This window comes from Neopelma chrysocephalum, unplaced genomic scaffold (assembly GCF_003984885.1).
Source record: "Neopelma chrysocephalum unplaced genomic scaffold, ASM398488v2 Primary Assembly neopelma1_24, whole genome shotgun sequence".
Classification (NCBI taxonomy): domain Eukaryota; kingdom Metazoa; phylum Chordata; class Aves; order Passeriformes; family Pipridae; genus Neopelma; species Neopelma chrysocephalum.
Window position 1 is genome coordinate 6093500 of NW_020897693.1, and position 12446 is coordinate 6105945.

A 12446-nucleotide genomic window follows, 5' to 3' on the forward strand; every position below is an offset into this window, starting at 1 on the left:
GCAAGTTGCGAAGAGAAGCCCCAGCAGTCAAGCTTGACACCAACCCGTGAATTAAAACTATAGGTGGCATTTTCAAAAATCATTAACGACATAATTTAGCAAATTGTATTTTAGGAATAAGTAGCAATATGGTCACATCAGAAAACAAAATAAAACAAACAATAAACAACACATGATTTTCCTTTTGCCATCTCAGTAAGTCAGCAAAGCCAGTTATTTAAAAAAAACCAAAAAATATGACATACAAGCCACACCAAACATGGCTGTTGCTAGCACTTAAATTCATTCCAGTTCTGAACACAACAGAAAACAGAGTAACTCTGAGCAGTTAACACTCATGAGAACAGAGAAGAATAGTTTGTGATTGTAGCAGCTAAACATGAGATTTATCTAAGTCAAGGCGTTTGCCATCACTGCTCTTCCTCAGTTACAATCTCAACAATTACCAGTCCAAAGGCTTTTACAGGTGATTTGCTGTCAGGGAAAGCACATTTTTCCATTTATTACCACAGAGTTTCAATTAAGCTTGCAAGCAAGTAACACAACCTTGGTCCCATTTTCTTTATGCCTTGCTTATTTGGCTTAAGTCCCTTCTTGCTAGACTTTATACATAAGCTCAGGTCCAAGATATGAGAACAAACTACAGCAAGGCCAGGCCAAAATTCCTGGCCATCCTTTAAACCATGAGAGCTTCATCATATCATTTGAGTCAGTTTGCCTCATCTCTTACGGACCAGGTATCCTACTTCAACATTTAATTGGCATTTGGAATATACAGTTAAAAGATTAAGACACTTTCCATATATGAAACTGCCTAAGCTATTTCTGTCTTGCTCCCTTCCCACTTTATAAACTTTCAAAATAGGTAGAAAATACAGATGTACAACGTGCCTGCATCTTACTTGCCTTCTCCTAATATCTACTTACCAAAATAGTTCCATTTCCCTGTTCAAGGCAACTAAACCAAGAGTAGGTACTTCAGTGAGGGAGGAACACTAACAGGGATGTGAGAATCACCTACACTGCTTCCTCAAAATGGAAAATATTAGATTTTATATCATTAAGAAAGCCACTAGAATTGAGTCACAAAAGCATGAAACCAAAACACATCCAAGGAAGATGTCTGGCTTCAGAAGACAAGAGATTTCCCTTCTTTCCTTGAGGTTTAGATTCTCTACAAGGTCCCCACACTGTAGGACAGTCACACGTTATTATCCAGGTACTTACTGGGTCAAGGAGGGAGGAAAGGAGAAGGTGGAAAGAGCACATAACACACATGTTCAGAAAACCCGTTGCCTTTCCAGACTTTAGATAATATGATTGGATTACGTTCCTTCCTTCTAATAGAGTAGCTATTTCAGAGAGCTAACTTTCTCAGAAAAGAGAAAAATGAAAAATAAAATTTAATTTTTGACAAATTGGAATTAATTTTTCCAATAAAAAATTAATTAAAAAAAAGATGAATAATCCCAGAGGAATGGTTTCAATTTAAAAATTCAACTCTGATTGAACTGATTTTCACTATTCCCCAAGATAATGTTCACAGCTGGTAAAACCTACTTCACTTTTCAAAAAAAAAAAAAAAATAGAAAAACTAGAGAGGAAGATAAGCTTTATATGTTTAACAAGACCATCACTATCAGAAAATCATAATGCAATGATGAATGTGTAATTTCTAAGCATTTATTATGTGGCCATGTAGTGATTTCTCTTCCATTTGCTACTGGAAGTGATCACTGCCAATAAATTGAGCTTTCCTTTTCTAGTAGTACCAAATTAATGATGAACTTCAAATTCACAAGGAGAAAATGCTTTTTAAAAATGTGAGGTTGTTGCCATGGAAGAATTCAAATAGCCAGCAAAAGAGACATTTAGTCCATTGAAAGAGAAAATACAATATTATTCTCCTAAAAAAAAAAAGTCTTTGTCAGCAAATACTGGTTATCCAAACTTGCTGTATCTGACATGTAACAGAAAACACCAAACAATATTGAAAATTAACTTCAGTATTTGTATATATTTCAAGGATACAACAGATTTGTTGCATGAAATCAGAACATAACAAAACTCAGGTATTCAAGTCTCTTAATAGCTAATTAATATTCTCAGTCTGTTTTTAAATCAAATAAAAATAGGCAGAATATGAAGAATTACATGAAACATCCTGGCACGTTAATGGAGTTAATGCTGTTCTAACAGTATTTGCAGATTCAACTTTAAAAATAAGTGACTACAGCACTAATGGTGCATTCAGAAGCATTAGTTCAATATCACTATCACCAAAGATGTCTGATAATATCTGTTATCCAAGATACCACATTCTGTCTTCATAGTGAGGGGTTTTGACTATTTTCAGGCTGGTTTTCTTAGTGCCTCCCCCGAGTGTGTGCATACACACACAGAATTGCAGTATGTACATTTGGAGCCCCAGTACCGTGTAAATTTTTTTAAGTACTTGAAAATAACACTCTATATAGTAGCTCCTGTCAAGCAGCTCCCTGCACTACTTATGCAGTGCTAGTATGTCTACAGAAATAACATTTACCAGCTAAAAGAATTATATAGCCAATATTTGGGTTATTAAAACCAACACTGGACAACAACAATAAAAAAACCAACTATATTGAAAATGCAATACTCATGAGAGAACACATTCCTTTGCTCTAATGGACCATAAAGATCAGTCAACTTGGAAGATCAACATTCACAACTGCAACTTAAAAAGTTAATTTTGTTGTATCATACACGATGCAATAACATCGTGTCAATCTGGTTTTAATACTCATAAATCTCCTAATCAGCTAGATAAAAAAAATAACTGTCCTAGTACTTCTATATATGTAAACATGGCAGATATTTATTTCGGGGTTGTTTGGGTCTCCTCTTTTCTCTCCACCTGATATTTTTGCTGCTATAGTAACCAAACCCAATAAATAAAATAAGATGGCTCTCTACCCAGAGGTAATACAAAGGTTTCATCAGTCACACAAAAACAGGCAAGAAAGAAGATAACATTCACTGGATTAAGCACACTGTATTTTTTTCCCCCTATATGTCTACATTTATGTTCAAGTCTAATCTTTTCTAAAGGATAAAGTACTATCTTCTCATTCGCAAACACACTACTATGGCAAATACATCATATAGATCCTAATACACAACTACTAGTGTTTAACACAGATAAAATTAGGTATGTGGGTCCATATGCCTTGTTCTTCCTTTCTGTATACAATTTCTTTAAATAACAATTCTTTAAGTAAGATAAGAGAGGAGAAATCTAAACAGTACATACATCTATCCTAAGAAATTCTATATCATAGGTTTTTCAGAAAAACACTTATGTAACAATGAGGTAAAATAAACCTAACACCTATCTGGCAGCCTTATCATTAATTCTCAGTTTTCCACTGGTTGTTTGAGAAAGGTCCTTTTGTGGATTAAGGGTTCATTAAAAACATGAAAGTACAGCACAGAAATCAAGAGGCAGTTGTGAAATGGAAGGAGTCTACCAGAGAGGCATCCCATAAAGCAAGATGCTCAGTTTATTTAGAGATGATCCTAAAAACCGAGTCAATAGAGAACAAAAATTATTCTGGATAAAAACTGAAATGCTGGCAGGAATAGATAAAAAATTAATCTTCAGATATGAGTAACCAAATGATAAGATGCCAAACTGAATTCAGTGTCAACAACAGAAAAGTAATTCAAAAGAGGAAGAAATGAAAAACATCTCTGCAGCTTTTATCACTCAAAACAACACTGGCAAGGAAAGGATATTTTTAAATCTAAGCACAAGGAGTAGCAGCAGCCAAAGTACGTTAAGAATTATTAGTAAAGGCATAGAGAAGGCAAAGTACAATTAAATTAGTATAACAAACAATGAGCTCATGTGCTGAATACTGCATTCACTTATAATCAATCACTCCATCAGAAAAAAAATAAATCTGAAAGCAACATACAGAAAAGCTGGCTCTCAAGCAGAGTTAGTGAAAGGTACTGAACACACGTCCCACACATGAAGTGACCAAACCTGCTAAGCTTGGAAAAACAAAATAAGAGGTAGGGATTTCACAGTGGTCCCAGCTAAGAATGTGTTAGGAAATAAGGAATCACTATTTAAAAAAAAAAATCTAAATAAGAACACCTTTAGGAAGAAGGAATAGTATAAGGATCAAAGATAATATAATTAAAAAATTATAGGTTCCAGCCACAATGGGGTTGAGGAAATCAGATTTCAGCTTAAAAAGCAAAACTGATGTGATATTGTTTAAATGCCTGGGGAAAAGACTAGTGAAATACAGTCTCAGTCTTCTACTGAAAGTACCCAGTTCTCATTTGATCAAGTGAAGCAAGGGCATGTGGTTCACAACTGAGTCACAATCAAGCTAGAATTACATCATTTATTGACGTCATTGTCCAAAACTTGTTTTCAAATCTTCTTGCCAGAACACTGCTTCTAGGATGAGGAATGGCCAGAGTAGTCCTTACATTCATCATTTCTAGATGACTATAAATTACTTTTCTGATGTTAAATGTGCCCTTTTAAATGGATATGTTTGCTGCAGCCTGAACAAGTTTGTGCTTACTTCTCCCCACTAGCTTCCAGTCAATATCTGGTTACAACTCCTGGCTTTGGCCCTAATCTTAAATTAAAATCAACCCATCAGTAATAAATCATGTCACAACCGCACTGAAGAACAAATCATCTTTTATGAAACCCTTAAGAGTGCTACTACTTCAGACAGGATTCTTCAGCTATAGGAAAAAGTATTCTTGGCCAAAGGATCCCACAATGGAAAGTTTCCACAGGCCATGCCAATCCAGAGACTTCCTTTCTGACCAAGTCCTGCTTGTGGAAGTCATTTCATCACATGATATGATCTACTACACTGATTCCAAACTAATACATGATCAACAACTCTGATTGTAAGAAATCTCTGATGCCCGAGGGAAAAGAATGAAAATGTGGCATAGCCCCATTATGATTCCTAAAGACAGGGAGGTGATAGCAGCTACTTTGATTTCAGCAGAGACATCCACAGGTGTCAGGCAGCGTCACTTGACAGGTACTCAGATATGATCGTGATGAACAGCATCTGTGTTAAATCCCCATTGTTGCATAAAAGTGGTATGAAACTGAGGAAACCAGAGCATCCCACACATTTGAAAAAGACATTTTTAAAGCAATTTTAACTTGACAGATTGAAAACATCTACTTTCAAAAACACTGTATGTACTTTAAAGCTTAGAAAAATGTTCTTGCACAGACTGTTTCCACTAAAAACACATCCCTCCAGCCATTCCCTCTTCTTTTAAAATAAAAACCACCTCTTTCTATCAATTCCTACTATAGTTTAAGATTTTTCCTGGTTTTGATACCATCTCAGTGTGAGTAACTGAAGTCTACAGATGCTCATTCATCTGACTGCCCTCCAAATAAGCACCTTCATTTCTCTTCCAAAAAATTTGCTAACAGACACTAAAGATCACTAAAATCACATGCCACCAACAAGCAGTTCTTTCAATTCTGCTTTTAATATTTTATCTGCTACCATGATTACAAAACCAAAAACAGCCTAGGGAAGTATGACTAACCCAAGCAGGCACTTCAAGGAGTTGTATCCAAACAACTATTTTCCAGTACACATCTACAAATTTATATTAAATTTGACTGAAACTTTAAAACAGATGAATCAAAAATCAATCAGTGGATAGAAGTTGGAACACAAATACACAATGGCTATTGTCCATAATGTCTTTCAGATTTACTCCACTGCAATGCACCTGTTCACCTCACTAGATGAGCTGGAGCAGCTTGTTTGCATAACTGGAATGAGACAAACCCCTCTGAGCAGCAAGTCACCTGCGTGCCACTGAACAGCTGGGGTGACCTCCAGCTCAGTAGTCATCCCACAGCCTTCACACTTAATCACAGGCCTCTCCCACAACGTTTTATTTCATGCTAGTTCTCAGCAGGCACCTTAACGTAGAATTGGCTGTTGGCTTTGCTTTGGATTTGGGGGAGGGCAGCTGTTAAGCTGGAGGGTTTTGTTGGAGTTTTGTTGCTAATGTTGTTTTTGTTTGGTTGGTTTGTTTTTTAAACTGTTTGAGAGCTCCTTCTCAGGGCTGTATCAGAACCTCTGAGCTTTACAGTCATGCTCTACCTCCTTCCTCTCCAAGTCCACGGCAGAAGATTTTGCCAGAAAGGATGCAGTCTCCTAGAAGTCTTGCATGGCCCTTCTCTGCGTCTCATTTTTCTTAATAACTACTTTGAATTAAATGTAAAGCAAATTAAATATCAGAGAGTTTGAAATGCAAAGTGTTCAGAATCATGTGGGCAGCCACACAAACCCCCACATCAAGGCCATTACAGCATCATGACCAGCCTCTGTGATAAATGAGGGGCTAGAGGCTGCTTAAACAGTGTTGGAAAAGGAAAAGCTATCTGGTGTTGTCCCATTCTTGTTGCCTTTGGAGCGGTTTTAGAAGTGATGTAGAACCTTCTCCTAGACTCTGTCTCTTCTGTCTAGGGAAAACACCATTACAGTTGTTCCATTACAAGAGGGATTCCAGGAGCAATCCTGTGTACAGCAAGGATGACAGGAGTAGTTAAACCCTACAGTGAAGCAGGGCATGATCCAATCCAAGACCAAAGACGTGCCCAAATTCACCAGTTTGAACGTATGCATATTTCTTCCTTTTTTTTTTTTTATTTTTTTTTCAAATCAGACAATCAAAATAAAATATGCTGGAAACTAATACAATCTACACCATTTCTCCAGAATAAAGAAGAATGCCTAATCAATGTAGAACATCTTAAACATAAGATAATCAAGGAAGTACACTGGAAACTAGTAATATTTTGTGTATTTCAATTTCAGTACAAACCTTTCAGCTTGCTCTAAAAACATTTTTCATTTCTATTCTGTATACCTGATATTCATATAAGGCTAAAGCATCAGTGTTTAAATATCCTATATATATTGCCTTTTCTGTTTGTTTATTTTTGGGTTTGTTTGGGGTTTTTAAAAGATCTGATAAAGATTTTCTCTCAAGCCCTGGCATGGAACACAGCTGGAATCAAAAACATACTATCACAATGAGAAGTAAAATTTTAAGCATAAATCTCAACGACATTTTTGCTACAATATCAGAAGCACTGTTAATAATCTAAAGTACTAATCTACTGTAGGTTAATGTGCTACTGTTTTAGATCTCTTGACATGGGTATAAAATCTACTTACTCTTCTCGCAAAATAAATTCAATATTTTCTGGAGAGACCTGTCCTGTCACAGGATGTCTAAATGACGTGGTCTGCTGATTATGGCTGAAAAGAAAAAAAAAAGAAAAAAGAAAAAAGGAAATTAATATTGCTAAACTCAGTATAATATGATCTCTAAAAGGCAGAACTATTTATATTGATGCTTTACTGCTCTATTCCAGAAATGAAACATATTTCTGAGGTACTTTTCAAGTCTGAAATGTTTTCAGCTCCTTCCTGTGTTCTCGTTGACTTTGCCAATGGCACACTACCATTTAATTATTAAACAAGTTAATGTTTTAAAACTAAACTAGTCACAATCCTTAGTTAGAGAGATACACTTGAATTTATGATCATTTAAACCTGACTATTACCAAATTATTTAAATATAACACATAACATAATTTATTGAATTATGTTTCTGTAACTTTCACAGAACAGAACCACTAAAATAACTTGAAATGCTGCTAGACAACATTTTACACATTTTGTATTATTTAATCAGATCACAGAGACATTATGTGGAAGCCATTTCTTGCATTTTTTTTTTTCTTCTAGTATGGTATTTCTTCAATGATCTGTCTTCACACCTTCATGCAGAGGATCATATGTAACCTTAGCCATTCAGCTGCATGGTCTATATAAAACAACATAATTTAGTATTTTATCTCAGTTGAATTAAAATCAGGAATTTCTATCAACTTTCCCCTCACGGTACTATCTAGATGTTTTGCTAACCCCTGTGAAATACTGCTATTCATTAAAGATAAATATTTTACCTATCTGTGTAACTGCACTCATGCAACACAAAAATATGGAGTGAAGAAAGCTTATTTCAGTTTAAACTGGTAGTCTTCCCTCCTCCCCAAAATCAATTATTTTGGTTAATTGTACAGAAAACACAAGACAATTTCTGTAGAGTCTTATACATAGTGAGCCCTTTATTCTTCTGTCCAAAGGAATGACTCTATAAAAATCACAAATTTTAAAGAAATAAGAAATTAAGGATCTTACTTTAGAATTAGAAAGGTCATGGCTGACAAGCTCTTAGCCTTAGAATTAGAGAGAGTAGTGAACCAAGTGCTCACTTATTCAAGGTTCTGAATTTTTCTGGGTTTATTAACAATTTTTAGATAAACATCCGAACTAGAATTCCCACCAAGTGCAGCAAAACAGTAACACCCTGTGAGTATATTCAGAAAACAAAAATAAAAAGGTGTTCAAAAGGATTATATTTCAAAAAACCAAAAATGAAAACTTGATCAATTTTTTTGTTTAAAGACCTGGAGTTTTTCCTTTCATAACACCCAGCAGTTTCAGGTCTTACAGTTTTGACCCTGTTGTCTAGCACAGCATGATGTCCACCCAAAACCAGAATAAGGCATAAAGAAATATTTTGATGTTTCAGAGTAATGAAATTCCCAAGAGATAACACTCTTTCTGATGAGTAAAGGACAGCTAAAAATCAATCAGCTCATGCAGCCATAACATTCCAAAGTAAGTAGTTCAGGACATGCCTTGATTTAAACAACGAACCAAAAACAAGCAAACCAAAACCAACCAACCAACCAACCAAAAAAACCCCAACAGCAACAAAAATCCCATTAATTGTTCATGCTAAGTCCCACTTGGGCCACAAACAACAGAGGATGTTTGGTGTGCTATAAACTTCTCATCCCTTTTCCCATGTGCCTTGCTACAGGAAGTCAGATATAAGGAACCCATATAACAACATTTCCAATGATAAGCTGAGAGCTGTAACAACTTACATAACACCAAAAGGACTTTCTCCAATGGTGAGAACTGACCTCTCCTACAGCTGTGGGTTAATAAAGGACCTCTGCAGTTTCTAACTCTTCAGCTTTTCCCATGAAATCAGAGATCCAGAGAAAGCATCTCCAGTAAGCACACAGTGCTAACATCAACAAAGTAGCCAGGATCTTTTGCCTCACAAAAAGACTGAGGAGTATTGTTTATTTCTAAAGAAGAGTTTTTATGTAAGTTTATATTTTAATTTTGGGTCTACATCCGAAGAGAGGGACAGGAACTTGCAGATGTTTTCAAAGAAAATAATAAAGCAATTCTAACACTAACAATTATCTCCATGTTTCTCACACAGTCCAGTTTTATGTTGAAAGTGTTTCCTCTCAAATCAGGCCTGAAGCAGTCTGTTTAACCTTGATGCTTAGGTTAGGACTGCTAACAAAAAGGCAGATACCTTATTAGCTTAGAAAAATCAAAGTACCTTGCCAGCTATATTCTCCAGGTGCAGCCAAACTGTCAACAAGCTCTCCTCTGCAGGTTTTTAGTCATTAATAACTCACTCTATAATTAAGACTAAGAAAAAGGACTGTATTCCAGAAATGCTCTAGGGTTGTTTAGGAAGTGAAGTTACCCATTATACCATACTAGCACGTACACAAATGCTTTATTATTTCCCAGGAAATAAATTCACTAGGTCTTCTGAAGATGAATTAGTCCACTTGTTGCAATTCAAGAGGAAGTACAGTACTAATAGGCTAAATATTGCTTACTAATAATAAAAGTGTTTGCTGCAAATTAAACACTTCTTAAATAACTGAGCAAATGCATTTTGGGACAAGTTTTGCATGTCAAATACTAAGAGCAGAGAAAGAGAGAGATGGCTCTGTTCCTGCACAAAATGCAGATGGTAATTTCACATAGAAGGAGAAGGAATATAAAAGCAAAACTTCCCGCAAATCTGCAGCTTCAATAAGTAGGACTTGACCGGGAAGAGAGAAGCGAAACCCCTGCCACTAACAATTAGTTTTGCAGAACACAGTGGTTTATTTGAATTTGAAAAGTGAGCGTTTAAGTGTTTTGCCTCACAGGACTCATTAAGAATAAGCGATACTATTCAAAACAACCTATACAACAGATGGCTAATGCCTTGCAACAAGGAATTAGATAGCAGGGAGATTTTTGTTCACAATGAGAGCAGTCAAACATTGGAAGAGGTTGCCTAGCAAAGCTGTGGAATCTCCATCCTTGGAAACATCCAAAATGTGGCCGGATAAGGCTCTGAGCAACCAAATCAAACTTTATGAGCTGGTTCCAGCTTTGAAGCTGGCCTGGCTCTGAACAGGATGGGTTAGATCTAATGGTGTACAGGGGTTCCTTCCAATAAAAATTATTCTATCATTCTATACTGCTACATCTTTCTCTAAAAATATAATTTAATTCTTCCAATACCTCTGAAGTTTTCCCAGTATTCAAACAGATTTATTCCAAGACTATTAGCAGTACCTTTTTCATAGAACAAGAGAAATTGAATCATTAAGTTTTTAGATTACAATTTTTTGTTGTTGCTTTTATGTCTTTTAAACATGTTCTTAACAGGGATATCTGTTTAAACAACATTGATAGCAATAGTTTCGCTAGTGAGTGATCTAGTAAACCTGTTGCAGTGCAAGTTTTCCTTTCCTTCCAAGCACAGACTAAGAAAAGGCCTGACACAGTTGTTCTGCAGACACATCAGCTAACCAAGCCTCACAGTACTTAATCACCTGTATTTCCTCCAAATAGCAACTGCTGAATATGTTCCTATTGTCCAGAAATCTATCATCTATAACAGGCACAATAAATGTGCCTTGATAAAAGGACACGATATGGTGATCCACTCTTCATGCCCCTCTTATTCTGTTTTTTTCACTAGAGAAAGACTTATTAGCCCTCAACAAAAATGGAAAAGGCTTATGATGCTTCACTGTGTGAATTCTGAATGCTTTGAAATTTGTATTAGTATACCACCACACATTTGAAATGCCAAGCTAACTTTTCTAGCAATGTTACAAATTTTCTGTGTGAGAAAATACAGCTTTTTTTCCTAGCAACCATCTTTTAATTCTAACAGTTTTGTATTATTCTGATTTTGTACAAATACTGATCAACAGAGCCACCAAACCAAAGCAAGTATAAAAACGTGAAAAATCCACACAAAAATGACATTCATTAGCATCTACCACTACCAGCATTATTAAATTACACTACAGACTGTTAGAAGTAATTCTGAACTTCAAAGTTACAGAACACCATTTTCCAAGGATTGCTGTTGGTTTGTAATAGTTAAGACTCAGACCCTTCATAATGGAATCAGAGTTTAAACACGTTTCTTTTTAATTAGATACCTCAACACAAATTCTATTATTTCACAGCATGTGTACACAACATTTACCAGCGTAAGAACTGACAGTCGCCCACTGTCTTAAGACAGATTTACTAAAGCAGTTTAGAAAGACTCAAGACCTTCAAGATGTAAACAAAATGAATACACCTGGCTAACCTGAGCCCCATGTGAAGTCATGCTGCTTGAGCAGCTAATGTCACTTCTAAGCTGGCTCTGGGTTCAGGTGTGGGGGTGGAACCAGATAACAGATAGCCTTAGAAATTGGAAGTTGTTACGCTCCTGCTGGGTGGGCGGGAGTGCAGACAGACAGACACCTCTATCCTTAGATAGCACCTTACTGCTCACCATCCAAATGCAGCCTAAAACACTGCTCAGGTGTTCATTAAGCAAGTCTGCAAATTTAACACTGCCTATCACTTGCTTACACTAAACTAACCTATAGTATGATAAAATTTAACTGATTTTTACACAAGAAAACCATACAATTACAATCCAGCCTCCAATTCTATAATATAATTGACACAGGCAGGCAGTTTTGCTTGCATGGATGCTTTTGCAGAACTCGTAATTACCATGACTTCAGTTCATTTTGTATTTGAGTCAAAGCCAAGTTCTAATTATTAATTTTTGGACATGAGTGATGCTGATGACCTTTCATTTGAAGTCAAGCAAGCTTACAGATTGCCTCTGGAGTAATTTAAATGCCCAGGCAGATGAACCTTGAAATGTGTGAATCAATTATTGATTGACTCTACATCACATTAACAAAAAATTTATAGGTTGAGAGAAAAATTCATATTGTCATTGGACAGACTGTCCTATAAATTATTAGGAGCCATTTGTACACTATTTATTTTCAAGGTAGGCTGACTCCTTTACTTGACTTGCCTGCAAGCCAAGATAAACATAAACCCCTTTATGTTCAATACCCCAAATGGTGACGATTGTTACGGGTGGGTACCCACACTTCTGTGGGAGTTTCTGGTGTGGGTGCAGCTGATGGAAGAACTTGTGCAGTGAAGAACCACTGTTCAGCC

At 36.1% G+C, this 12446-nt stretch overlaps 1 protein-coding gene across 11 annotated transcripts in view; it reads right to left on the reverse strand.

Annotated features, from left to right (window-relative positions):
- Positions 1-12446, reverse strand: part of PLEKHA7 (pleckstrin homology domain containing A7) — a 103270-nt gene that overhangs the window by 58327 nt on the left and 32497 nt on the right. For 10 of the 11 annotated variants that reach the window (XM_027701116.1, XM_027701160.1, XM_027701154.1 and 7 more), the window contains exon 2: positions 7245-7328. The exons of the other annotated variant lie outside the window; for it this stretch is intronic. In XM_027701116.1, coding sequence (XP_027556917.1) covers positions 7245-7328 — 84 coding nt within the window. The remainder of the gene's footprint in view (positions 1-7244; positions 7329-12446) is intronic. 11 annotated transcript variants of the gene reach the window in all.